General features: G+C 38.7%; 1 protein-coding gene across 3 annotated transcripts in view; it reads left to right on the forward strand.

The window, feature by feature from the left end:
* The window catches only part of DEPDC1B (DEP domain containing 1B), a gene marked incomplete at both ends in the record, with an annotated part of 54,445 nt that overhangs the window by 10,039 nt on the left and 17,822 nt on the right, over nucleotides 1-26,584 (forward strand). For 2 of the 3 annotated variants that reach the window (XM_084234216.1, XM_084234217.1), the window contains 3 exons: nucleotides 20,184-20,319; nucleotides 22,879-23,006; nucleotides 23,625-23,755. In XM_084234216.1, coding sequence (XP_084090342.1) covers nucleotides 20,184-20,319; nucleotides 22,879-23,006; nucleotides 23,625-23,755 — 395 coding nt within the window. The remainder of the gene's footprint in view (nucleotides 1-20,183; nucleotides 20,320-22,878; nucleotides 23,007-23,624; nucleotides 23,756-26,584) is intronic. The other variant, XM_084234218.1, reaches the window with a different exon arrangement.

Consider the following 26,584-nt stretch of genomic DNA (forward strand, 5'->3'; position numbering starts at 1 on the left):
GGTGTGTGTGAGAAAATTCACTAGAGACAGATTAGGGACCAGAACAGGCAGATCTACTGAAATGCACTGCTGAGGGGAGCAGTGGGTGAGACAGGAGAGGTCTGTTGCACCATGTGGCTTAGCTCCCTGGCTGGGGATCCGAACTCATGCTGCAGTGGCTATAGCTTCATGGTGTTAAGAATTAACCCCTGGTGCCACCAGGGAGGCCCTGTAGAATTTTTTAAAGGCAAATTATACACATACATATTTGAGAATTTTATAACAAATATGATAAGTTAAGCCCTTATTTTAGAATAGTGTTAAATCTTATTTCTATGTTTAAAAAGTATGTGATACATGCAATTTGCAGCAACATGGATGGCGCCGGAAGGGATCATGCTCAGAAAAATAAGCCAGAAAGAAAAAGAAAAATACCGGATGGTCTCACTCATAGCAGGAATCTAGAAAACTTAAATAAGGGACCAGAAAAATGAATAACTAAAGAAAGTGAAGATCAAAATCAACAAACAACTATGAACCAGAGACACTCTATGGGGGGTGGGGGGCGGGGAGGGGAGGGATTGGGATCAAAATAAGGGGGTTGCAATTGTATGGGGAATATAAAAATAGAATTTATTAAAAAAAAAAAGTATGTGATATATGTTCTCTGACAGCATTTACAGTTGTTAACTGTGATTCCCTCCACCTACCCCAAGCACCAAAGAGTTAACTATAGAAAATAGAAGGAAATAGTGAATTTCGGTATATAAAAAAGGAAAGTAAGTTCCTAATATCTGAGCATCTGTAATAACCAGAGGAGGTATTACAGAGAAATGCTGAGCTGTTTGCAGAACCATTTCTTTCCTGTTACTGATACTGATGACTAGAAAGTGTTCTGGATTTGCTGCTACTAGTGAAAAAAATTTTAGGTTTCACCCAACAGTTCTTATACTTGGAACACATGCTGTCTGTCATCTGTGTCACACAAAGCTTCGCGGTTTAGACTAACCAAACAAACCAGTTACACTTTTTTTTTTTTAATCAGAAACTGCAGTTTATGAAAGTTTCCTTTCCTTTCCATGATCCCATTAGGTCTTAATGACAATGCTATGAGGTGGATGGACAGGCTAGTGTTTTCATCCTCAAAAAATCAAATACTTTTCTCTTAGAGACATCTAAATAAAACTCCAGCAATGTTTTAGTTAAAAAACTATTAGAAAAAAGCCAAAACAACAAAAAAACAGAAAGACATATTACAGATAGGCTGAGAGTAACAGTTGCTTTCTCATTAAAAACAATACAAGCTAAAAGAAAATGGATCATCTTTCAAAGTGGTTAAAAGAAAAAAGTGAACTTAGAATTCTATGTCCTATAATAGATCACTCGACGGTATGTAAAGACTGAGAATTTGCTATCAAAATACCTATGCTACAAAAAAAGTTAAATGGCTGAAGGGAAATGATGCCAAATAGAAACTTGAAACTAAAGGATGGAATTGATTGCTTAAATTGGTAAACATGAGCAAATATAAAAGTCATTTTTTATGGACAATTTACCGTCAAAAGCAAAAATAAGGGCCTCCATGGTGGCACAAGGGGTTAAGTCTCAGCACTATGAAGTTATCTGCAGCCACTGCAGCACAAGGTTGATCCCTGGCCAGGGAGCTGACCCACATGGTGCAGCAGGCCTCTCCTGTCTCACTCACTGTTCCCCTCAGCAGTGTATTACAGTCAATCTGCCTGTTCTGGTCCCCACTCTGTTACTGGTGAATCCTCTAATACCCCCCTCCCCTACCCCGCCACCTCTGGCCTATATCCCAGTTCTTAAATGCATAAGTAAAACAAATCTTTAAAAAAAAAGCAAAAATAAAAACAATGTATTGTGGGACTTATAACATGTAAAATGAAATGTGAGATGATAATACAAATGAAAACACAGGGTTTTTGTATTCAAAGTAACTATGTTAACAATGCATATTATAAAGACTGGAACAATTACTAAAACAAATCAAAGAAGTATAGCTAGAAAGTCATTAGAGGACATAAAGCAAACAAAATTCTACACTGATCATTGAATCTGCTCATTTATATATATGAACAGTTATGTAGGATTATTTATTTAAAAAGATTTATTTTTAAATAAATACAAGAACTGGGGTATAGGCCAGAGGTAACGGGGGATGAAAGGATTCACCAGAGAGTGGGGAGCAGAACAGGTGGATCTACTGATAGGCACTCCTGAGGGGAGCAGCAGGAGAGACAGGAGAGGTGGTTGGGTGGGGGGGCCCATATTGATTGGCAATAGCTTGATAGCGCTGAGATTTTATTAGCCCCTGTGCCACAAGGAAGGCCCCTATGCAGGGTTTTTAAAACCTGATGTAAATTGGTTACATAAAAGTAGAAGTGTATATTATGATAATTGCCTGTTCTAGACTATTTAATGAGAAAAGTCTTTGGCCTGTTGTGTAGCTCTTTAGCAGGATGGGGTCTCTTGGTCTGGGGACTGTTGCTGGCCCTGGACCTGCTCTTACTCTTGATGCTTCCTCTAGTGGGTGGTTATAACCAAGTGTTCACAGTTTATAACTAGGAATCCACTGGTTCCCTTGTAAGTAGTCGAGTTCTGGTATGTAGGGAACTATTGACTTTTTATTTTCCTGCTCTCTATTCCTCTTTTCCTTTTCTTCTCTTTTCTTTGTGTCTCCTCTGTGTGTGTGTCACTCTTATGTTGCCACTTTCTCCTTTTTCATTTCTCTTTCTGTTTTTTCCCCTTTGTTCTGGCCTTTTTCCAAAGTACCGTGTTAAACTAAAATTTGTTATGTGGATATTGTCAGTTTTGTTGAACAATGTTGGTTTTGCAGTTGTTAATTCAAAAAACAGAAGAATCATATGAGCCTGTTTCAAGACTTACTATATAAAGTCTCAATAATGAAGACTGTGTGGTACTGGCGAAAGGATAAATGCTTAGATTAGTGAGCCAGAAGAGTCCAGAAATACAAATATGAGCAATTGACTTTTGGCAAAGGTAGAAAGACTTCAGCAAATGACTTTGAAACAATCAGTTCATCTGTAGGCAAAAAAAAATGAACTTCAACCTAAGCCTCTACTTTATACAAGAATTAATTCAAAGTGAGTCATAGATTTAAATGTGAAACCATGAAAGTTTCAGAAAAATGATAATAAATTGAACTTCATCAAATTAAAAACTTGCTCTGTGAAAGACACTATTAAGAGGATGATATGAGTAGCTACAGAATAGGAGCAAATATTTGCAGACCACAATGTGACAATAGACTGGTATTAAGAATATGTAAAGATGAAATCCTGTTATATGCAACTACATGAGTGGACATAGAGCGATTTCTGCTTAGTGAAATAAGTCAGACAGAAAGACAATTTCCCTCATATGTGGTACATAAAGAACAAAAAATAAATGAACTAGGGCCTCCCCTGGTGGTGCAGCGGTTGAGCGCTGGGCTGCGAAGCTGCCCGCAGCCAGTGCAGCGCTGGTTCGAACCCTGGCCACCGGCGAGGGTCCCACATGGCACGCAGACCTCTCCTGAAGCTCGCTGCTCCCCTCAGCAGTGTATTTCGTCAGTCTGCCTGTTCTGTTTCTTGCTCTGGCTCTGGTGAATTCTCTCACCCTCCTGCGCTTCTGACTGTACCCAGTGCTTGTATAAATAAATAAATAAATAAATAAATAAATAAATAAATAAATAAATAAATAGTTCTTAAAAATAAATAAATAAATAAAATTGTTTAGTTAAAAAAATGAACTAAATAAAATGAAAGTAAACTTTTAGACTTAAAAGCCTAAAGACTTAACTTAGAGCTTACCAGAAGGAGAGTGTATAAATTAGGTGAAAGGGGCCGGTTGTATGGTGCAGGAGAGAATTAGACTTTTGGTGTGCAGCTTAATGTGGTATTTACAGTTGTTGATTTATAATGATGTATACCCAAAACCTTTATATATATATATATATATATATATGTATGTGCATATGTAGAATATATAAAAGAATATATAAAACTCAGCAACCCAATTAAACAATTCAATTAAAAAATGAAGATTAAATAGAACTTCATCAAAGATAAAGATATAGATAGCAAATAAGCACTTGAAAAGATGTTTAACATATTAGCTTTAGGGACATACTAATTAAAACCATGATGAGATACACCTACATATCTACTAGAATAGCTAAAATATAAATAATAATTATATCAAAAACTAGTGAGGATGTGTCATCTATTCTGGTGGGAAGTTTCAATTGTTAGTCACTTCAGAAAATAATTTGACAGGATTTTTTTCCAACGTGGGGCAGGGGTAGTTCTTTTAAAGTTAAACTTAGCATATTCTCCACATTCCTGCTCTTGGACATTTGCCCTAGAGAAATGAAAACTTATTTTACACAAAAACTTGCATGTGAATATAGCGGATGTTATTAATTGCCAGTAGCTGAAAACAAACCAAATGTTCTTCATTTGTGAATGGGTAAACATTATATGTTTACATTAAATGCTACTAGGATTGAGGGGGAAAACTTAAGACAGAGCTACAGGGAAGCTTTTTTCATTTTTTTAAATAATGAAATTGTTTTGTTTCTGATTGTGCTGGTTATACAAATGTATATATGTATTAAAATTGTTCTGATACTTTTTTTTTAAATGCTGGAGATTTGAAAAGACTATCTCTAGCAAAAGAAATCTGAATTTATACTGTTTGAAGTATCACTTTTATTGTGCAATTTTTAAAAAAATTTTTAAAAATTTTTACATCATTGTTTTTTTTTGAGTTTTTTTTAATAGAGGCATGTTTTATTTATTTATTTGTTTGTTTGTTTGTTTTGTTTATACATGCACTGGGTACAATCAGAAGCGCGGGAGGGTGAGAGAATTCACCAGAGCCAGAGCGGGGAACAGAACAGGCAGACTGATGAAATACACTGCTGAGGGGAGCAGCTGGTGTGGCAGGAGAGGTCTGCGCACAATGTGGGACCCTCCCCAGTGGCCGGGGATTGAACCCGTGCTGCAGAGGCTGTGGGCAGCTTCACAGCTCAGCACTCAACCGCTGCACTACCAGGGAAGGCCCCATTATTTTCTTTACCCTGAGAAAAATTCTTCCTTTCTACTCTGTGGTCTTTTGAAGGAGACTTTTTGGAACTACTTCAAGTTAATGGACTATTGGTTCCCTCTAGTGGACATTTTTTGTTTTTATAGTAAAGCTCAGAATTGTGTGATTTTTGTTTGTTTGTTTTCTTTTGTTTTCATTTGTTTCATCAAGTCCTGGCTTCTTGTCCTGTAACAACTGGATATATTTCTTACCCTTCTTAGACATCAGTTTTTTTCTCTATAAAATGATAAAGATAGGCTAGATCCTTAAGGTCTTTTTTAATTATGAGCTTTTATGATTATAAGTATTGAGTAACTTGCCATATGTCTGTCAAACCAAGGCATTAAAAGAGATAAAAAAGAAATATAATATGATTCTTTGCTCCCTGATTTTGAAGTCTCTTTTGAGAGAGAGAGCATAACCATATGAAAAAGATACCTAGCAGAACTAAGGCGGTATTTAATCATTGACCAAGATGAAGTTGTAACAAATGATAAATTAGAGGTTCACACTATCAGCCCTTGCATTGACACATTTATTGTTTGACTATTACTATTATTTTTACTATTTTTAGTTATTATTACTACTATTTTTAGTCGCTAAAGTCTTTTTGAATTTTTTTTATTTTTTTTCACTTTTGTATATTTTATGAAGATAATATTTTCTAGTACTTCTGTATTTATAAAGAACAAAAGAGTTCTTTGGTAAATTTCCTTTGTTCATTCTACTTCTTTCCCCCAAGTACAGTTCAAGCTTTGAACCTGGATTGGAACTTTCAATTTTTTTGCCTTTATTTTAAACTTATGTTAGCTTTTTATAGTTCAAATATCAGTTTGTCCTCTTTAAGAAAAAGATAAGTAACTTTCAAACAGTAGAAATAGAGAGGGAAGTGGGGGGAGGTGAAGAGAGGAACAGGATGGAATATGCTTTATTCTCCCCACATAAAATCTTAAAAATGTTTTAAAATCTTAAATATTAACAGTAATTGTTTCTGGATAGAGGGTTTAAAGGACAGCACAAATTGTTTTTTCTTAATTTTATACACTGAATATATATTACTCTCATTTTCAATTTTTTAAGTCATTAGAGTAAAAGGTGAATAAAATAATATTGTTTGAAAGTTTACAAAGACAGGGTGAATTCTTTTTGTCACCTCTGCTGCTACACCACTGTCCCACTTGCTTTCTGGATAGTTAAAATTCATCTGGAAAAGTGAAGACACAAAAGTAGCCAAAAAAATTTTGGATGAGACCATTTGCTTTAGCAGAAACTAAAATACTAAAATAGAGCTATATAATTCAAACTGTGATAATAGAACTAGAATATATGTGGGTTTGAATAGAGTGTGGGAAAAAAACTACACAACATTCAGTTCCCTTCCCCAGAGACACCTATTGTCATTCATTTCTAACTGTTTTTCCTAAAAATCATGAACCTACAAGTGTTCAGATGGAGCAAACCCACTCCAGGGCACGCTTCCCACATTTCCCTACCTTATACCAAACTGTTGTGATCCTGTGATCTGCCTCACTAGTACAGGGATTGTATCTCATGAGCCAGCTGGTGTGTACTGGGGTGTTGTGAGACCTCCTGGGAGGTTGGGGCGGGGGGACTTCAACCTGTTTCTAAGAATGGTGGGGAGGATCTGGATGATAAGAAGAGATGGAAAGGGAGACATTATTTCAGGTGGCAAGGATGGCAATACTCAGGTTCTCAGTCGGAAATGCATAAGCCAGATTTGCTGGAGAAGTGGGAGGGGACTATTCTGACTGGGTAAGCTTTAGGTCTGAAAGTCATAGGGATAATTTGGTGGAGTTTAAGTACCTGGTGGTAGAGCAGTCTTATTTTAAAAGAAGGCAGCCAAGATTAATGTTTTGTGTGGGAATGAAGTCTGTTTTAGAATAGAATTAACTGAAAAGTAGTAATAGAATAGATTTTAAAGCAGGGAAATAAAGGGGAAGTTAAGGAAATATATTAGAAAAACATTTTAGACAGAGACATGCAGATTTAAATTATGCCTCTCCTTCTGAAAAGAGGAGGAGATTAGGTCTTCCTGGTAGAGGCCCTTGTAAAGAGAAATTTACATGTAAATACCAAAAGCAACTTCCACCTAGCCTTCAGAACATGTTCATGGATTGCTTTTTTCAAAAGAGTATATTTTGAAATATACTCCCTGGTGGGCCTCCCTGGTGGTGCAAAGGGTTAAGTCTCAGCATTATGAAGCTATCAGCAGCCACTGCAGCACGAGTTCATCCCTGGCCAGGGAGTTACCCACATGGCACAGCAGACCTTTCATGTCTTGCCCACTGCCCCCCTCAGCAGTGTATTTCAGTCAATCCACCTGTACTGCTCTCTTCTCTATCACTTTCTCTATCTGCTCTCTGCTCTCGGCTCTATCTCTCTATCTCTGGTGAAGCCTTTCACACCCCATACCTCTGTCTTGCATCCCAGCTCTTGTATGCATAAATAAGGAAAATAAATCTTTGAAGAAAAACAAAACAAGGGCCTCCCCGGTGGCGCAGCAGTTGAGTGCTGGGCTGCAAAGCTGCCTGCAGCCTCTATAGCGCTGGTTTGATCCCCGTCCACCAGCGAGGGTCCCACATGGTGCGACAGACCTCTCCTGCCACACCCGCTGCTCCCCTCATTGCTCCCCGCAGTGTATTTAGTCAGTCTGCCTGTTCTGCTTCCTGCCCAGGCTCTGGTGAATTCTCTCACCCTACCGCGCTTCTGACTGTACCCAGTGCTTGTATAAATAAATAAATAAATCTTTAAAAAAAAGTGTATTTTGGGGTAGCACATCTTTGCTTTCTTACAGGATGAAAAATCGATCCACTTAAAATTTTTTGTGATAGCAGTGGAGGCCTGCAAATCAGGGACAGAGGTACTTAGAAGTAGAGGCATCCAGAGGCCCTGGGCCACTGGTTTTCACACTAGACAGTCATTTGTGGCATCTGCTATGTCCTGTGTGGCCTCCTTGTCCCAGATTTTTTTCCTCTTATCTTTTTGGTCTGGGTTATCCAGTTATCCTGTTTGTTTTGTTACCTACTCTCAGATATCTTCAGATTGCCTTCTGGTTAAATTAGTGAGAATTGATTTCTCTAACCTAGAATGCAGGCTGATAAGCAATGCCTGTGGAGGGAGCAAAACTGCAGTAACTTTTCAGGCTTGGGCAATAATTGTTATGTGTATATGGGCTTTCTGAAAGCTGACTGACCTATAGTATTGGAGATAAGTGCATTGGTTGGCATTTGGTAGTCCCTGAGGCAAGGAAGCAGTATGCTAAGAATAGGTGGTGTTTATGCATGTGGCTTCAGAACTGAAAGGTTTCTATTGGACTCTTTGGTCCAACTGATTCTGAGGTTGCATTATAGCTGTGCTCTTTGGATGCCAGTAAATGTCCATGTAGAGCCTTGAAATAAACTGTGCTTTCTATTGGGTCAATGTTAATTAGATCCTCATATGCTGCTTCTGTCTTCCTTCCTACCTCCTTTTTCTTTCTAAAGTATTAAGGAGTGCCTGCTAATGCCAGGCCTAGTACTAAAACACTTGGGATGCCTGACCCTATTTCAAAAATTACTGCTTAGTTAAGAAGATAGGTAAATCAAGATTCATTGTCACAAATGCCATTATAGGGATGTGAACTCAGTACTGAGAAGGATAAGGAATCAACTCTTCTTGAGGAAGTCAGAAATTTTACTCTTGATGCACCGGTAGGTGTTTGTCAGGCAAGGGAGGGGAAGAGGTCAACGGCAGTCCTCATAAGTGCACTTGGAAGAGAAGGTAAAAATGTACTGGGTGCCATTACCCAGGAAGTGGTGAAAGATAAGGCTGTGAAAGAATCTGCTTTTATCTGGGTTCCCCACACCCATAATGCCTACTATTCATTGAAAAAGAAGTTCAAAGGTTAGTAAGTGAAGACTTCCCTTTTTACTGGGAAGAAGTTAAGCAATTATCATCCACCTCTACTCTTGAGTTAAAGTGACTCACTCAGTACTCCCCCACATTAGAGGAGCTGTAGTTGAGTATAATGTGAGCTCAATAATGGAAGGAACAAACACTGGATTTGAAGTGAGGCAGCCTGGGCTTGAATTCTAGCTCAGTTACTCTACCCATGTTATCTGAGACAAATTGCTTACACTGTCTTCATATACCAAGTAAGGATGCTGCCATTTCTCTCTCTCTCTTTTTTTTTAAGATTTATTTATTTATACAAGCACTGGGTACAGTCAGAAGCGCAGGAGGGTGAGAGAATTCACCAGAGCCAGAGCGGGGAGCAGAGCAGGCAGAAGGACTGAAGTACACTGCTGTGGGGAGCAGCGGGCGGCAGGAGAGGTCTGCGCGCCATGTGGGACCCTCGCCAGTGGTCAGGGATTGAACCGGCGCAACAGGCTGAGGGCAGCTTCGCAGCCCAGCACTCAGCCGATCACAGGGGAGGCCCTGCTGTCATTTCTCTTGAGGATACACTGGGTATCTAGGAATTAGGTGTATATCAGGTCTCCCACAACTTTTAATGTGAAAATTGAAGGTCCCAGCCTTTGGAGATGCAGCGGGGACAGATCAGCTCCTCGTTTTATGGAGCCTGTACAGCAGCCAAGTAAATATTTTCATATCTCTGGTCCCACTGGACTGGGGCAGCAAATGTGTTCTGAAAAGGGGCAAATGGTAACTGTTTGTGGGTCATACAACTTACCACACCACCTGCCTGCTGTAGAATAAAATTGTTACAGTCAGGGAGACGGGTACCTTAGAACCCCCAAACCTGCATGCTCTAAATAGGTTCTGCCATCCATCGCATCAACACAAAACATGTAAGACTTTAATGCAAAGGAACTTTAATACAATTAGTAAACAATACAAAAAAGACAAAGAATATAGTTTCTCAATCAAGCACTCAAAATTACCCGTCCCCGTGTGGGTAAAAGTCCACTGAAACGGGATTGGCCTAAAGTAAGGCCCGAAAGCCTGCCACAAGTCTAAAGCACCTTCCAGCAGGGACCCATAGAAAGAGGTCAGAAACAGCCAGATAAGTTTGGGAGGAAAATCAGCCATAGACCATATATAAGGGAATGGGCGTGGCTGTGTTGCAGTAAAATTTTACTAATTTAAAGCAAGTGATAGGATTTGACCGCTAGGTCGTGACTGCTTACTCTGTTAGACTGTTTCTTGAGGGCAAGAACTGTCACTAATTCTTGGCTCTCCATTACTTAGTACTTGCTGCCAGCTACTTAGGCACTTACTGAAGTCTGAAGTCATCACACATAAATGAGTATAAATTAATGGACAATCTCAGGGTCCTCTGAGAACAGAAACTATAATGATGGAAGTGGTTTAATGCCAGGGTGTGGGGGTGGGGAATACCTCTAAAAGGGAACAGAAGTTGAGATAAGCTTTCAGACTGATGCACGTCTGAAAAGCAGAGCAGGAAAGGAAAACTGAATAGGAAGAGTCTAAGAACAGGATGCAGTTCTGAGAAAATTTTAGCTAGGCTGATGAGAGTCAGGGTAAAGGATGCCTGCTAGAGGCCATAGGTACCTTTTGGTAGGATTAGCCTGAGCAGGGCACCCCACTGTGTTCATTTGATGTACTGCAAGAGTGCTGGGGCAAGCATGAGAGTGGCTGGAGGCTATCCTGAAGGCTGTTGGGCTTTTGATGAATTCTGTGCACATTCACAGTCCACTTCCTGTGCTGCACAAATTTGCTTCTCTATGCGTGTTCTTGTGGCTTTCTTCCTGGAGCGAAATCTTGGAGATGGAATTTACTAGGAAGAATACAACCCCTGTTGCTTCACCTGATCAGACAGCTAGAACTGGTCATCATCCTTTCCCTTCTCCACTGTCCATTGTAAATTTCCTCACCTCAGCGATCAACTTGGTAGGCTTTGGATGCCTTTTCTGATGACCCAAAAGTTCATTCCTGGGAGCCTCTAAATGTATACTTCTCATGCTGATGTTTCTGCACATGCCCATTCATATTTACAGTGGGACAGGAAGTACCAAGAAGTGCCCCAGGGTAAGAGCAGCCCTCCCTCCTGGTGGTGAGGATCTGCTACTGCTGCTGTGATAGTGATTCCTCCTCTTGCCTGCTGCTCCCTGCCACAAGGAATCCAAGTGCCCTTGATATATCTCCTTTTTTGGGGGGGACTGGGCTGCTCACCGCATAGACATGGGGATGGGAGGCACAAGTCCTCAGTGGGACACTGGGTGGGATGATAAGAGGGCTACTCTCACTTCTACCCTCACACCCATATATTCATGTACAGGTGGGAAACAGAGCGAAATCAGTCCTCTGATTTAATTCATGTACTATTCTATTCTACTATTCATGTACTTCTACTATTCTATTCTACTATTGGTCTGTGTCGGGCTTGTCTCCAACACAACATTGTCTCAATTACTGTAGTGGGAAGGACTTTAAGGACTTTAAAGATTTATTTATTTATACAAGAACCAGGGTACAGACCAGATGTGTGGGAGGATGAGAGGATTCACCAGAGACAGAGTGGGGAACAGAACAGGCAGACTGATGAAATACACTGCTGAGGGAAGCAGCGGGCGAGACAGGAGAGGTCTGCTTCACCATGTGGGATTCTCACCAGCTGGCAGGGATCGAATCCATGCTGCAGAGGCTGTGGACAGCTTCACAGTGTGGTGCTCAACTGCCTGCACTACCAGGAGGCCCTACTGTAGGATTTTTAATAAATTTCAAAATCAGGTACTTTTTTGAACTTGTTTGGGCTATTCTAGTTCTTCTACCTTTCTCTATAGATTTTAGAATCTTTTTTTTCCCCCTATAAATATTTCTGTTAATATTTTAAATGTAATTGTGTGTCATCTGTAGATCAGTTTGAGGAGATTTGACAGGTTGATAAAATTGAGTCTAGCAGATTGTGAACATGCTATGTAGTTCTGATAATTTAGGTCTTTAATCTTGTAGCGCTGTTTTGTAGCTTTAACTATGCAGGCTCTGTACGAGTTTTGTTAGATTTGGATTTAAATAGTATGATTTGGATTTAAATAGTATGGGTTTTTTTTTTTTTTTTTTTTGGTATAGTAGTTTCCTAGTAAATTTTACACATTATTTAGAAGTGGTAGGTATTTTATATATTTCCTTATGTTGATAATGGAATTTATTTTCCAAGTAGTTATTGCTAATATAAGTAGGTTGTGTCTTTCTTATCACATCTTTCCCCTCCTTAAAAACATTCATTTAATTGTTTACTCATAATGGAATCTTTATTCATTTTGGAAGAAAGGATGATTTCTGAACTTGGAGTTCAAAGACTAGTTTGGCAACTCTTTTTTTAGCTTCATCTTTCATTCTCCTCCCCTCAGGCACTTTATTTTCCTGCTACACCTTCAGGTGGTGTTATGAAATGTAATCATCAACAGCTCTTCAGCATTTAAATGATATGGTACTGTGCTGGCCTTGAAAAATATGTGGAATGAGTACAGAACAAATTGCTCTGGGTTTGTTCAACCCACAGGTCTCTGGGAAACAGCAGCCATGGAGAGTCTTCTGTCCCCCTGCAGCAGTCACTGTTAGTCTGGTTTTTTGTTTTGTTTTGGTTTTTTTTTTTTGGTACAAAGACTTTAGGTTTCAAAGGCAAAGAAAGACAGAAGCTGGCAATGCTGTCAGTGCTGCAAATTTCTGTTGATAAAGTAACGGTTATCAAATATATAGTGGGAAGGACTTTAAGCCATTGGGACCTTGTCATTTATGCTTCAAATTTATTAAGATTTCTAAACTATGTTTTCCTTGTTGTTCAGCTGTCCTAGAATATTTTTATTAATTGATTAGTCAATAAATTATAATTTGTTTCAAGTAAATTTATCAATGGACAGCAATCCTGTTTGGATTATTTTTATTTTTTAAAAAATGATTTATTTTTATTTATGCATACTAGAACTGGGGTACAGGCCAGAGATGCAGGAGGTGAGAAGATTCACCAGAGACAGAGAGGAGAGCAGGACAGGCAAGCCACTGAAATACACTGCTGAGGGGAGCAGCGGGTGAGACAGGAGAGGTCTGCTGCGCCATGTGGGTTAGCTCCCTGGCTGGGGATTGAACTCATGCCGAAGTGGCTGGCCATAGTTTGAGAGCCCTGAGTCTTAAACCCCTGCACCACCAGGGAGGCCCTGAATTATTTTTTAATTGTTTTTTTCCCAACCAAAACTTGATAGTAGAGGCTGCAATAGGAGGTCTGGGCTGGAAGATTAGCTGTAGCTGGTTGCTTTTCTGGTCTTACTTTATTCAGTGAAGCAGTGTGGAGTTTGTAGTAGATAATTTCTAAAGGACTTTATAATTTTGGAATCCATGATCATAGTATTAGGATGAAATTTATAATTTTTAAAGCAGAGACAAATGTAATTCACTAGAGGGAGCTCTGCTCCTTTTAAATGTTCATGCTTTTATTGTGAAATCTTTCAGACAAGGGTGTATAAACTGTCTGAGCCATTGATCAAGAATAATAAAGCCAATGCTTGTTTACCCACAATTTGTATCTTTTCTCTTGAGAAGGCATCAGTATCCTGATTTCTGCTTTAATCATCCCCTTGTTTTTCTTTTTTAACATGTGTCCTTAAACATATTGCCTTATATACATTGCTTTTGAAATATTTTTCTCTTTTGAACTTCAACAGATGTTAAAGAATATGTTTTCTTCTCTGACATTTGTTCTTTTGTTTCCCATGATTTTTGAGCTTCATCCATGTTGTTGTGTTTAATTATAGTTCTTTAATGGAATTTCTGTACCTATTTTATACCCTGTCAGTACATCATAGTCTATTTATCTGTTCTCCTATGGGTGGAGATTTGGGTTGCTCCCAGTTTTTTGCTATTACAAATAGTGTTGCTCTGAACATATATTGACATGTCTCCTTCTGTATGTGTAGGAGTTTCTTTAGTATGCTCAAAGAAACCTTGGAGTGGAGTTAGTTTACAGAGTATGTGCATGTTTAGCTTTTACTGCCAAACTGTTTCCCGTGGTAGATATGCTAAGTTTTACTCCAGTCATAGAAAATATTCGATGTTGACTGATTTAAATTTTGCCAATCTGGTAAATATGAAATGCTGTCTCATGTGATATTATTTTGGATTTTATAAGTTTATTCATCATTTCAGATTCCATATCTAGAAATGTCTGGTTCATGTCTTGGTCTTTTTATATAGCATTTTTCCTTATAAATTCTTAGGAGTTAAAGACTCCCCATATTTATCCCATTATGGCATCAATGTTTAGCAGCCACTGTCCCTAGCCCTTTTAAAATGCACATCTGTCTGCCATTCTTTGGTTAGGACATAGTTTTGCTTCCTGGGAGTGATTCTTTGTGGCTCTTGGCTCAGCATTCTGAGTAATTCTTCCTTTCTCATAAGAAATGGCACATGTTTGCTGTGGAATAGCTCTTTGAGATGTGTCCTGCCCATAGAAACTTGAAATTCTGGGCTTTTCATTTTGAACTGTTTCCCTTTTAGTCCAAGTGGATGTTGATTCTGCTATTTCTATGAATCTTATTGTACATTAGACAAAAAGTCAAACTCACAAATCTCTTTGAGACCACCTCTGCTTTGTCTTGGGCTGCTTATAAGTCTGCTATGGTATAGCACTGTTAAAATTCTTAAGCGTCTTATTTAACCAAGAGGTCTGTAAGGTACTGCTTAAAAATCTTTCTGAGATTATAGCAAAAGACTGTAACTACACACTTGTGACTACCCTGGAAACCATGTTTTACTGAAAACATCTGGAATTTGATATTTGGTATAAGGCCATTTTCATTTTGAGAACCTTTTACTGTGAGCTTGGGGATGAGAAGTAGTTATGTGTGTATATATATATATATATATTTTTAAAGGTATTTCTATTTTTTTTAAGATTTATTTATTTATGCATACAAGAACTGGGGTACAGGCCAGAGGTGTGGGGTGTGAGAGGATTCACCACAGACAGAGTGGAGTTCAGGACAGGCAAACTGACTGAAATACACTGCTGAGGGGAGCAGCGGGCAAGACATGAGAGGCCTGTTGCACCATGTGGGTAGCCCCCTGGCTGGCTGGGGATCCCACTTGTGCTGCCCTCCCATGCTGCAGTGGCTGCAGATAGCTTTACAGTTCTGTGTTTAACCTCTTGCGCCACCAGGGAGGGCCAAGAGAGGTAGTTGTGGTTTTGAATCAAGTCAAGACTTTTTGTTTCCTCTAAGTTGTGTTTAAAAACTGAATAGTTCCTTCCTTAGTTTATCTCTGTGCAGGCTAAAGAAAATCAAATGGCACTTTCACCATTCTTAGACAGTTCCTTAGCCAGATTATTTTTTTATTTTCCATATTATTGCATGTGACAGTTTAAACTGAAAGTTTTACCAGTATGTAAAATGGATCTTTTCTCCCATTTCTAGTAACAACTTCCTCACTGTTCTTCCAGCCTCCACTAATAATCTGTGGACATTCTTCAGGTCTCTACTTACTTTCTGGTCTTGATGTCAGTGCTACAAATTTCTGTTCTGGTTGTGTGTGGTTGTGTAGCAAAATTATGCCCAAATCAGTGACTTAGAACAATTGTATAATTTTTATATAATTTAATGGGTCAAGAATTCAGCTGCTGAGGCTGAAGAATCCAATTCATTGGTGACTTTCGCAGTCACAGGTCAGGAAATTTGGTACTCCTTGGCCTCAGTTTCTTTCCAGGTAGTGTCATCTTCTTGGGCCCCTTCCGGTTGTTTAGATACCTTACAGCACGCTGGTCAAAGGGCAGTCACGAGGAGTTTTGCCAGAATGAATGACACAAGAGTCAGCGCTTCATGCCCGTGGGGTCTGTTGCCGTCTTCTCTTTATCAAAGCCACTAAAGGGGGTTTACCCAGACTCAAAAGAGTAGCAAAATACACTCTTCCTCTTGATAGAGTAGTGACAAGGTCACATTGGAGAAGAGCATGTGGGGTGGAGATACTCTTATAAAACATCTTTGTGCTGTCTACCACAGGAAAGCAGTTTTTTCTCAAATCACCAGCCAGTTGAACCAGAACCTTAATAGGCTCATACTTTCTCATTAATCCATAATGTCTGTTCTGTTATAAATTAGATTTTTAAATATGTGTCTAGTGTCTGTTTGTTTTGGATTGTTTTTCTAGGCTCATGGTTTTTACCTCGGTGGCATTCTGGGGACAGTATTTGGAAACATTTTTGTTGTCACACTTGAGAGGGCTACTACTAACCTGTGGTGGATGGAGGCTGGGGATGCTGCTAAACATCCTATAATGCGCAGGACAGCTCACCACAATTACCCAACTCAAGGTGTCATAATGATGAGGTTGAGAAATCATCATCTATAGCATTATATTGCTCTACCAATTAGCTTAATTAGTCCTGACAGCCCGTAGGGCAAGCCTTTGGTTTCTTCTCTAAGAATGCCTTGCTTATTTCTGGCCCCTTGATCTTTCCATATGAATTTTAGAATCAATTTGTTATGTTTTTAAGGAAAACTTTTATCTTTTTGATTTGGATTTCATTGTAAAAATATTTCTTCATGATGACAATTGATATATGATATTAAATCTTCTTACCTAACATGATACACCTTTCTTTGACTCAGTTCTTTGTCTCTCAAAACAGTTTTATTATTTAAAAAAACAGTTTTATTATAGAGGCAGCATTTCCGGCCTCTATCCACCACAGGCTAGTAGTAGCCCTCTCAAGTGTGACAACCAAAAATGTCTCCAAATACTGTCCCCAGAATGCCTTCCAGGTAAAAACCATGAGCCTAGAAAAATAATCCAAAACAAATAGACACATATTTAGAAATCTGATTAATAACAGAACAGACATTACGGATGAATGAGAAAGTATGAACTTATTTCCTTATTAAAGGCAAGTTTTTTATGCTAAATGGTTTGTTCCATTGGCTAGTTAGTTATGAGGCTTTTGATATGTTGCTTTCCTCTTTTGGGCCTAATATCTCCAAGTATAAATATGTGACATTAGGACTAAATCATGTCTAACAGACTTTTCATTCCCAGGTGACATAATTGAAATGTTAGAATTAAATTGAAAATTTTACAGTGCACAAATTGAAAGTTGCCAACTAGAGGGAGCTCTGGTCCGCTTTACTAGGCTGCTTTGAGGATACCTGTGTGCTATCGGTAGCCACAGATGTGACGGCAAAGACCTCATCTTCTGGGGGAGGAGGAAAAATGTGACTCCTTGATATTTCTTTAATTACAGTTACCTGCATAAGAAATTCTACTTTGGTCTTTGGTTGATGTTACTTGTCTTTCTGGCTGTGGGAGTAAAAAAATACAAGAAACACATTTTGAAACTAGGAGGAAATTTGTGAATCATCTGGTTTAATTTCTCCATTTGACAAATAAATAAACTATGATGTAGAGCTACTGCTCCTTTCCAAAGGACACACATGAGAGCCAAGGCTGGAACTCAGGTCCACAAATTTTACACTGTAGTCAGGGGGTTGGGAGAGAGGGAGAGTAAACAGTGGATATTTGTGGTGGGTCCAGTGGAGATAGGCATTGTGTTTAACTTTTAAGAGATTGAGAGTGTGTAGTCTGTGAATTCTCTGGAGCCCTATACAATACATACAATATATAATATTGTATGCATTGTATATATTGTATATAATATCATATGTGATGAGAGTATGTGTGTACATACATGCTGTTGTTTGGCTGGTGTTGTGACTGCTGGCTTCCAATAAATAGGATTGAACTTCTGTAACCCAGCCTTTACTTACAAAAAAGGGTAAATTTCATTGGCTTTAGAGATTAATTTATATTTTGGAATCATTTGGAAATACCTGCCTTTTATATTCTGATTATCATAAACTTAGACTAATTTTCAGTTTATCTGTCATCTGATTTAATGATTTCCTGACTTCATTTTTTTCTTAGTGACTTTTCAAGTAAAGTACAGTAATTGGATACGCTTTTCAGAGAAGATTAAATTCAACTTCTCCACTAGTCATTCTTTTTCTAGTCTATTGTGACTGTTTTTGACATGTTTCTCCATAGTAATCTTATTATTTGTGACTCTCCTGACTTACCTTGATACAAATTAAAATTCTTTATTTCTGCATTTGTTTTAGGAATAAAATCTTTATACTTTATTTAGATCATTTTTCCTGTGAATATCATTAATCAGATTTTCAGCCTTTATTTTGGCTTAAATAATGCATCAAAATAAAAATTCAACTACTCCTTAAATGGAAACATTAACTTTTTTTAAATTAATTAATTTATTTATACAAGCACTGGGTACAGTCAGAAGCGCGGGAGGGTGAGAGAATTCGCCAGAGCCAGGGCGGGATGCAGAGCAGGCAGAGGGACCTAAGTACACTGCCGAGGGGAGCAGCGGGCGGCAGGAGAGGTCTGCGCGCCATGTGGGACCCTCCTCCGGTGGCTGGGGAGCAGCCGGGTATCAAACCGGTGCCGTGGAGGCTGCGGGCAGCTTCGCAACCCAGCGCTCAACGGCTGCGCCACCGGGGAGGCCCCCCAAAATAAAAAGTCAACTACTTCTATCTATGTTGACAGTTAGAATTAAAATCTATTGTTTTTCAGTGCAAGACAATACAACACAATGTATTCTTTCTTAACAAGCTAAAGAAAAAGATCCTCTGAGAAAATTATGCATTCAGTTACCTTTTTGTTATTTAAATTTGTCTAGATCACACCTGATAAAGAGAATTAGTTTGTATTTAGAGCTTCCATGTATTAATTCAAGAAATGATGCTGATTCCTAGAAAGGATAGGAACAGAGTATCAAGACTCGGAATAAGGACATTGAGTAATTTTCAACTTCTCCAAATTGTATTATTTTTAAAAATTTTTAAAATTTTATTTTATTATTTTTTTTAAGATTTATTTATTTATGCATATAAGAATTGGGGTGCAGGCCAGAGATCCAGGGGTAAGAGGATTCACCAGAGAAAGAATGGGGAGCAGAACAGGAAGATGTATTGAAATACACTGCTGAGGGAAGCAGCAAGCGAGACAGGAGAGGTCTGCTGTGCCAGGTGGGTTACCTCCCTGGCTGGGGATCAAACTCTTGGTGCGGTGGCTAAGGATAGTTTCATCATGCTGTATCTTAACCCTCTGTGCCACCAGGGTGGCCCCTATCCATCCACTTTCTGAGGTATATCTTAATTGCTTCCAAATTTGGGTAATTATAAATACAGCTGATATAAAATTTTTTGTGTAGATATAAGCTTTCAGTTCACCAAATTGTGTTTCTACACCAAAACTTCAGACTCAGTGTGAAGTATAAAATTCCAGGCAAGGGCTTCCCTGGTGGCGCAGCGGTTGAGCGCTGGGTTGCGAAGCTGCCCGCGGCCTCTGCGGCGCCGGTTCGATCCCCGGCTGCTCCCTGGCCACCGGAGGAGGGTCCCACATGGCGCGCAGACCTCTCCTGCCGCCCGCTGCTCCCCTCAGCAGTGTCCTTCGGTCCTTCTGCCTGCTCTGCTCCCCGCTCTGGCTCTGGTGAATTCTCTCACCCTTCCGCGCTTCTGACTGTACCCAGTGCATGTATAAACAAAACAAACAAACAAACAAATAAATAAAAAGCATGCCTCTATTAAAAAAAAAATAAAATAAAATTCCAGGCAAGGAGGGTTAATCTTTATTAGAAACAGTTATTCAGATGAATATAAGGTCAAATGATTGCTATGATAATATACTCTTCCTCAGCAAGTATTATTGAGAACTTATCTACTGATAGCTTCTATTTTCATACTTACCATCTATAAATTTCACCTGGAGTAAGGAGGCAGTAAAGATTTTGAGCTGGGTGAAAGAAGTGGCTTACCCTCACATCCCATTAAGAATCTTTAATTGTGAAAACCAAATGATAAGAGAATAAATTTATTTAAAATGTATCACCAATTGGATTTCTGTTTTTCTTCACAACTTGTTTGGAGAGCATAATGAATAAATATTTTTAAAAAACTGTTGGGTAAATTTAACTACAATGGTTTGAGTAACTCTGAACTTATTATATGAAGTTTGAAATTATTATATAAATTCTCAAGGATAAAAGTGGGGACTAATGTGGGGATATCTTGTGTCCTACTGATTGCAATAATGGAGATTGCCTTCTTGGTTTTTAGATTTCCTCCTTCCTCACCCCTGAAACCATATCCAAAGAAGCTTCCCTACCAAAAGGATGTTATTAAATTTCCAGAGTGGAATGATCCCCCACTGGGCACTTCACAAGAGAACATTCCTGTGAGGCCAGTGGTGATGGTAAGTGCCATTATTAACAGATGGGGACCAACAGCTGGAAGAAATAGTCTATGACCCACCATACTTAAGTATTTTAAACTTTTTTTGGTCATTTATGAACAATGCTCTGAAAGTATTTTAGAGCAATATCTTACCTGTGAGTAACTGAGAAACTGGTACCAAAGATTGTCTTTTTGCGTTTTTTTTTTTACTCTTGCTTATTAGCTATTTTTCCATGTTCAAACCTAGTAGGTTTCTGTTAAAGCTACCTTATAATCTATGTTCCTTTCTGTCCTATAGTTTGTTCTTCTTCCTTTTATCTCCTTACTGAACTTTATTATAATTGTCAGTTGAGAGAGAGAAGTTTGGAGCATGGCGTGAAATGGGATCAGCCCTAACACAGTATTGGAACAAAGGTAGATTCCGCTAGTCTTGGTAAACCTAAGCTCACTGAGGCATAAACAGCCTTCTTGGTGGAATACTTTTTCCTTAAAATATTTCCAGTAGAAGTGTATTTGTTACATAAATGCAGCAATTTTTGTGCTTGATTAAAAAAAAAAAACACCTAATTTATTTATATATATATATATATATATATTTTTTTTTTTTTTAAAGATTTGTTATTTATGTACACACAAGCTAGGGTATAGGCCAGAGGTGTGGAGTGGGTGAGAGGATTCATCACCAACAGAGTAGGGAGCAGAACAGGTGGATTGACTGAAATACACTGCAGAGGGGAGTAGCAGGTGAGACAGGAGAGGTCTAATGCACCATGTGGGTACCTCCCTGGCTGGGGATTGAACTCGTGCTGCAGTGGCTGCCTATAGCTTCATAGTGCTGAGACTTAACCCCTTGTGCCACCAGGGAGGCCTTAATTTACATTCTTTTTTTTTTTTTTGAAGATTTATTTATTTATGTATGCAAGAATTAGGGTATAGGTCAGAGGTGTGGAGGGTGAGAGGATTCACCAGAGACAGAGTGGGGAACATAACAGGCAGAGTGACTGAAATACACTAAGGGGAGCAGTGGATAAGTCAGGAGAGGTCTGCTGCACCATGTGGGTAGCTCCCTGGCCAGGGATCGAACTCGTGCTGCAGTGGTTGTCCGTAGCTTCATAGGTTGTGTCTTAATCCCTTGCGCCACCAGGGAGGACCCCTAATTTATATTCTTTAAAAAAAAAAAATCACAAGCTCATTTGGCCTTCAAATTTCTTTTGTAATTCAGAATTCTCCCAACACCAAATCAAAGTCAAAAACAACCTTCTAGCTTTTTTTATAGATTAATAAGATTTTTCTTTAATACTTCTGCAAAAACTATTATAGAAACTTTTTGTGATTTATTATATGTTCTGCCTTTAAAATTTAATTCTCATGAAATGTCTATAATATGCAAATTCTTAGAGATGGAAAGTGTATTAGTAGTTGCCATGGACTGGAGAGAAGCGGACAGACACTCTTAATTGGCACTCTTCTGTGTTGGTGAAAATTTTCTCTTCTCAAATTAGATTGTGTCCCTGGTGGTTTAGTGGTTAGGTTTCGGCGCTCTCTCAAATTAGATTGTGGTGATGGTTGCGCAACTCTGAATATACTAAAAATCATTGACTTGTACACTTCAAAAGGTTGAATCTTATATAAATTATGTTTCAATAAAGCTGTTGTTAAAAATAAGAGTTCAGAGATGGGCCTCCCCTGGCCTCCCCTGGTGGTGCAGGCGGTTGAGCACAGCGCTGTGAAGCTGTCTGTAGCCTCTGCAGTGTGGGTTTGATCCCAGCCTGCTGGTGAGGGTCTCACATGGCGCAGCAGACCTCTCCTGTCGTGCCCGCTGCTCCCCTTAGCACAGTATTTCATTAGTCTGCCTGTTCTGTTGCCCGCTCTGTCTCTGATGAATCCTCTCACCCTCCCGTGCATCTGGCCTGTACCCTGGTTCTTGTATAAATAAATAAATAAATCTTAAAAAAAAAAAAAAAAAAGTTCAGAGTTCTTCTCTGAGATCACCAAAAGGAAATTTTAATACTTATGTTTCATAGTCTGAATTTGAGAAAGGCAATACTTAGAATGTTGTAGTGGTAAAGCTGTGTGCTTTTGGTCAAATTGTTAAACTTATCTGAGCTTTAGATTTTCTCCCTGCATCTCTAGCTGTCCTGTGGAGTTCTTGTTTTCCCTAATGTACTCAATGTACTTTTTGCCAATGCTTAAGTAAATCTGGAAGCTGCTCTCCAACATTACATGTGGTAATCTTCGCTTATAAAAAAACAGAATTCTTAAAAGTAACAGAGTTTAGCTTTTTCTTAAACAGTCGCTAAATTTGTATAGTGTGTAGATTTGGATAGGTATTCTTTGATGTAATTTCGGATTAAGAAAAATATTTTCAGTGCTACTACACTGATTAGTTGCAACTTCCACCGGTCAAAAAAAGCTAGCGAATGTCTTATTGCCAGAACTGCAATTCATGAATATTTGTTTATAATATGACCTCATCTTTGTCATAGTTTGAGTCTCTGAAGACAGAAATGTTTCATAAAATCATACCACTGCCCATTAAAATATTTATTGTCTCTTTTCTCCCTCCCCCCTCAATTAGAATTCTGAGATGTGGTTCAAGCGTCACAGCATTGCTATTGGAGAGGTACCTGCTTGCCGTCTGGTCCACCGCAGACAGCTGACAGAGGCCAATGTAGAAGAGATATGGAAGTCTATGACATTATCCTAGTATGTGCATTTGCTATTAATGAGAACTTTCAGTGTTTTCTAATTTGCTTCTTGACAACTCTGCATATTTAATTTTGTATATTAAAAAATGCCTCAACTTTGAGTACATTATTTGCAACTCTGCTGCTTAGTAAAATATAGTTTGAGTTCTGGGAATTTTCAGTTGTCATTACGTAATAGCTAAGAACAGGAGTTTAAAGGTCGTTAAACTTTCTAGTAATGCTGAAATCTTAAGCTTAACAAAATACATAATGGAAAATTTGTCTAGATAGTTAATGCACTATATACAGGTAATTAAAGTTAATGACATTATAGAAATTGTTTCTCATGAAAATGTACTAGTAGCAGTTTTTGGATAAGCTTATGTTTTACTTGTATAGTGTCTTGTAAAATTATTTCCTTAGCATTGGAGGTGCTATTAAATTAGTGAAGCAATATGTTAACTGCAAAAGTGTATCTTTTAAGTTTGTTTTGACATACTCAATTTCTAGCCTTTTTGTCCCACAAAGGTTGGGTGAAATGTATGAAAATATTGTGTTTTAAAGGTCAGTATTTTGCAGTGCCATATTTTTGGGTAAATAATGTGTTTTTAAAAGTAATTATTATTTGTCTTTTTAGTTTACAGAAAACTCTTGGCCTGGGTTCCTTAGAAGAAGTTTTAGATGTTAAACTTGTTAACCCCAAGTTCATCATTCATAATGTTTATAGTGTGAGCAAACAGGGAGTTGTTATTCTTGATGACAAGTCACGTAAGTGCATATGAACCATCTTGTTCTCTATCAACTCAATACTTTGGTTGCATCAGCTTCTGTTTGACCCTTCCCTAAGCACTGAACAAATTTACCTTTTCATTTCATACATCTTTCTCTCATTGTCTACTACCTCTTAACTAATTGTTCAGATTAAGGAAATGTTATAAAAAGGTGGACATTGAGAAGTGAAAACCTCAGAAAAATCCATTAGATGCTAGTTCACTGTTAGCTATATTGAACATTAAGTGATTCCATATTATTCCTGGAAAATCCACGAAAAGTGAGTAAGTTTAAGACCTGAGGGCTTGTACTGATTTTAATATGGGTCCTGTGGTCCTGTGGTTGATTTTAAGATTCTAATTGACCTTTTCATTATGGTGTCTTTTTATCATATTTTCTAGGGTAGTGTTGGTTTATGTTATTTTTTATTTTAATAAGAGTAACTCTTTAGGGCCTCCCTGGTGGCGCAGCGGTTGAGCGCTGGGTTGCGAAGCTGCCCGCGGCCTCTGTGGTGCCAGTTCGATCCCCAGCTGCTCCCCGGCCACCAGAGGAGGGTCCCACATGGTGCGCAGACCTCTCCTGCCGCCCGCTGCTCCCCTCAGCAGTGTACTTCGGTCCTTCTGCCTGCTCTGCTCCCCCCTCTGGCTCTGGTGAATCCTCTCACCCTCCCACGCTTCTGACTGTACCCAGTGCATGTATAAACTAAACAAATAAACAAATAAAAATAAATAAAACATGCCTCTATTTAAAAAAATATATATAGAAATGCAAAGAAAGTTTAAAAAAAAAAAAACTCTTTAAATGTAGAAAGTGCTTCTCCTCTAACCCAGTTTACAAATAAGGAGAAAAGGACATTTAGCAGCTGCCTTTATTGGTTTTTGATTTGGAAAAATTAAGTTGTGGTACCTGTGGCAGACCAGAATCTGAACGCTGATTCTGATTTAAATGTCCTTCTGGATCAGATTGGGGCAGCATAAGATAGTCTGTTTGACTGGTTTCTTCTTGTAGTTCAAATCCTTGATCCTGGGAATTGGCTGGAACTAGAATGATCTTTTGATGTGGGAAGACGGTGTGGCACTTTAGGGGTTTTATAAATTATCATTAAGTTTAAGGTTAGAGTTTCCTGGGCAGCAGAGCTATATTAGAAAGAACCTGAGCGGGGGCCTCCCTGGTGGCGTAGCGGGGTAAGTCGCAGCACTATGAAGCTGTTGGCAGCCACTGCATCTTGAGTGGCTAGAGAGCTACCCACATGTTGCAGCAGACCTCTTCAGTCCTGCCTGCTCCTCCTCTCAGCAGTGTATTTCTGTTGATCTGCCTGTTCTGTTCCCCACTCTGTCTCTGGTGAATCCTCTCACCACCTTCCAAACTCTGACCTATACCCCAGTTCTTCTATGCAAAAATAAATAAATAAAATCAGAAAGAAAGAAAGAAAGAAAGAAAGAAAGAAAGAAAGAAAGAAAGAAAGAAAGAAAGAAAGAAAGAAAGAAAGAAAGAAAGAAAGAAAGAAAGAAAGAAAGAAAGAAAGAAAGAAAGAAAGAAAGGAAGGAGGAAGGAAGAAAGGAAAGAAAGAAGGAAAGAAGGAAAAGAAAGAAGGAAAGAAGAAAGAAAGAAAGAAAGAAAGAAAGAAAGAAAGAAAGAAAGAAAGAAAGAAAGAAAGAAAGAAAGAAAGAAAAGAAAGAAGGAAGGAAGGAAAGAAAGAAAGAAAGAAAGAAAGAAAGAAAGAAAGAAAGAAAGAAAGAAAGAAAGAAAGAAAGAAAGAAAGAAAGAAAGAAAGAAAGAAAGAAAGAGAAGGAAAGAAAGAAAGAAAGGAAAGAAAGAAGGAAGGAAAGAAGGAAAGAAAGAAAGAAAGAAAGAAAGAAAGAAAGAAAGAAAGAAAGAAAGAAAGAAAGAAAGAAAGAAAGAAGAGAAGAGAGAAAGAGAGAAAGAGAGAAAGAGAGAAAGAAGGAAAGAAAGAAGGAAAGAGAGAAAGAAGGAAAGAGAGAAAGAAGGAAAGAGAGAAAGAGAGAAAGAGAGAAAGAGAGAAAGAGAGAGAGAGAGAGAGAGAGAGAGAGAGAGAGAGAGAGAGAGAGAGAGAAGAGAGAAAGAAAGAGAAAGAAGAAAGAAAGAAAGAAAGAACCTGCGCAGTTGTGAGAGGGAAAGAGAACTTTTTGGCTGTGTTTTCTGATAGGACCGGAATGTGTCTTTGCAACTTGTAATGCTTTCCTTTTTATAGTCCCTGTGTCAGAAATGGAGGACATCAGAACACAGAAATAGACAGATTTGTGATATCATGAGTTGTCAGATTAGTATAAACATATAAAATTAAATTCCATTGGGCAGCAGTCTCTCTGCCTGCCTGTGACTATGCAGGTGCTTCTTTTCACCAACTCTCTCCCTCTGCAGAGCAGCAGCTTCCTACCTGCGCGTGACCTGTCCCATGCCAGGGCTTCTCTTCAGGCAGCTCTCCTCAAGGCCCCTGCCTGTGACCATGCAGGCCTCTCTCAGCAAACCTGTGCCTTTCCAGGCAGCTCTTCCTGTCCGCTTGTGTCTATGCAAGTGTCCTTTACTTTTCAGTCCCTTTTCAAATAAACCTGTTCTTTAAATATTTAAAAAAAAAAATTCCATTGAAAGAGGGGGTATGAAAAATATCTGAAATTCTTCCACATTGTCTTGAGTGTAGCAAACATTAATGCTTTTTAGCTGCCAGTTACATGACCAGTCATCTTTATTTCATGAAGTCAGCTCTTCAGAAAGAAGTGAACACTTCACAGGACTTAGGTTTATTACATTCAACATAGTCAAGTAGCATCTTTACAGTTTTATAGAGAAGTGGAGAAGATAAAGAAG

The sequence above is a fragment of the Talpa europaea genome (genome assembly GCF_964194135.1).
Source record: "Talpa europaea genome assembly, chromosome: 5".
NCBI lineage: Eukaryota > Metazoa > Chordata > Mammalia > Eulipotyphla > Talpidae > Talpa > Talpa europaea.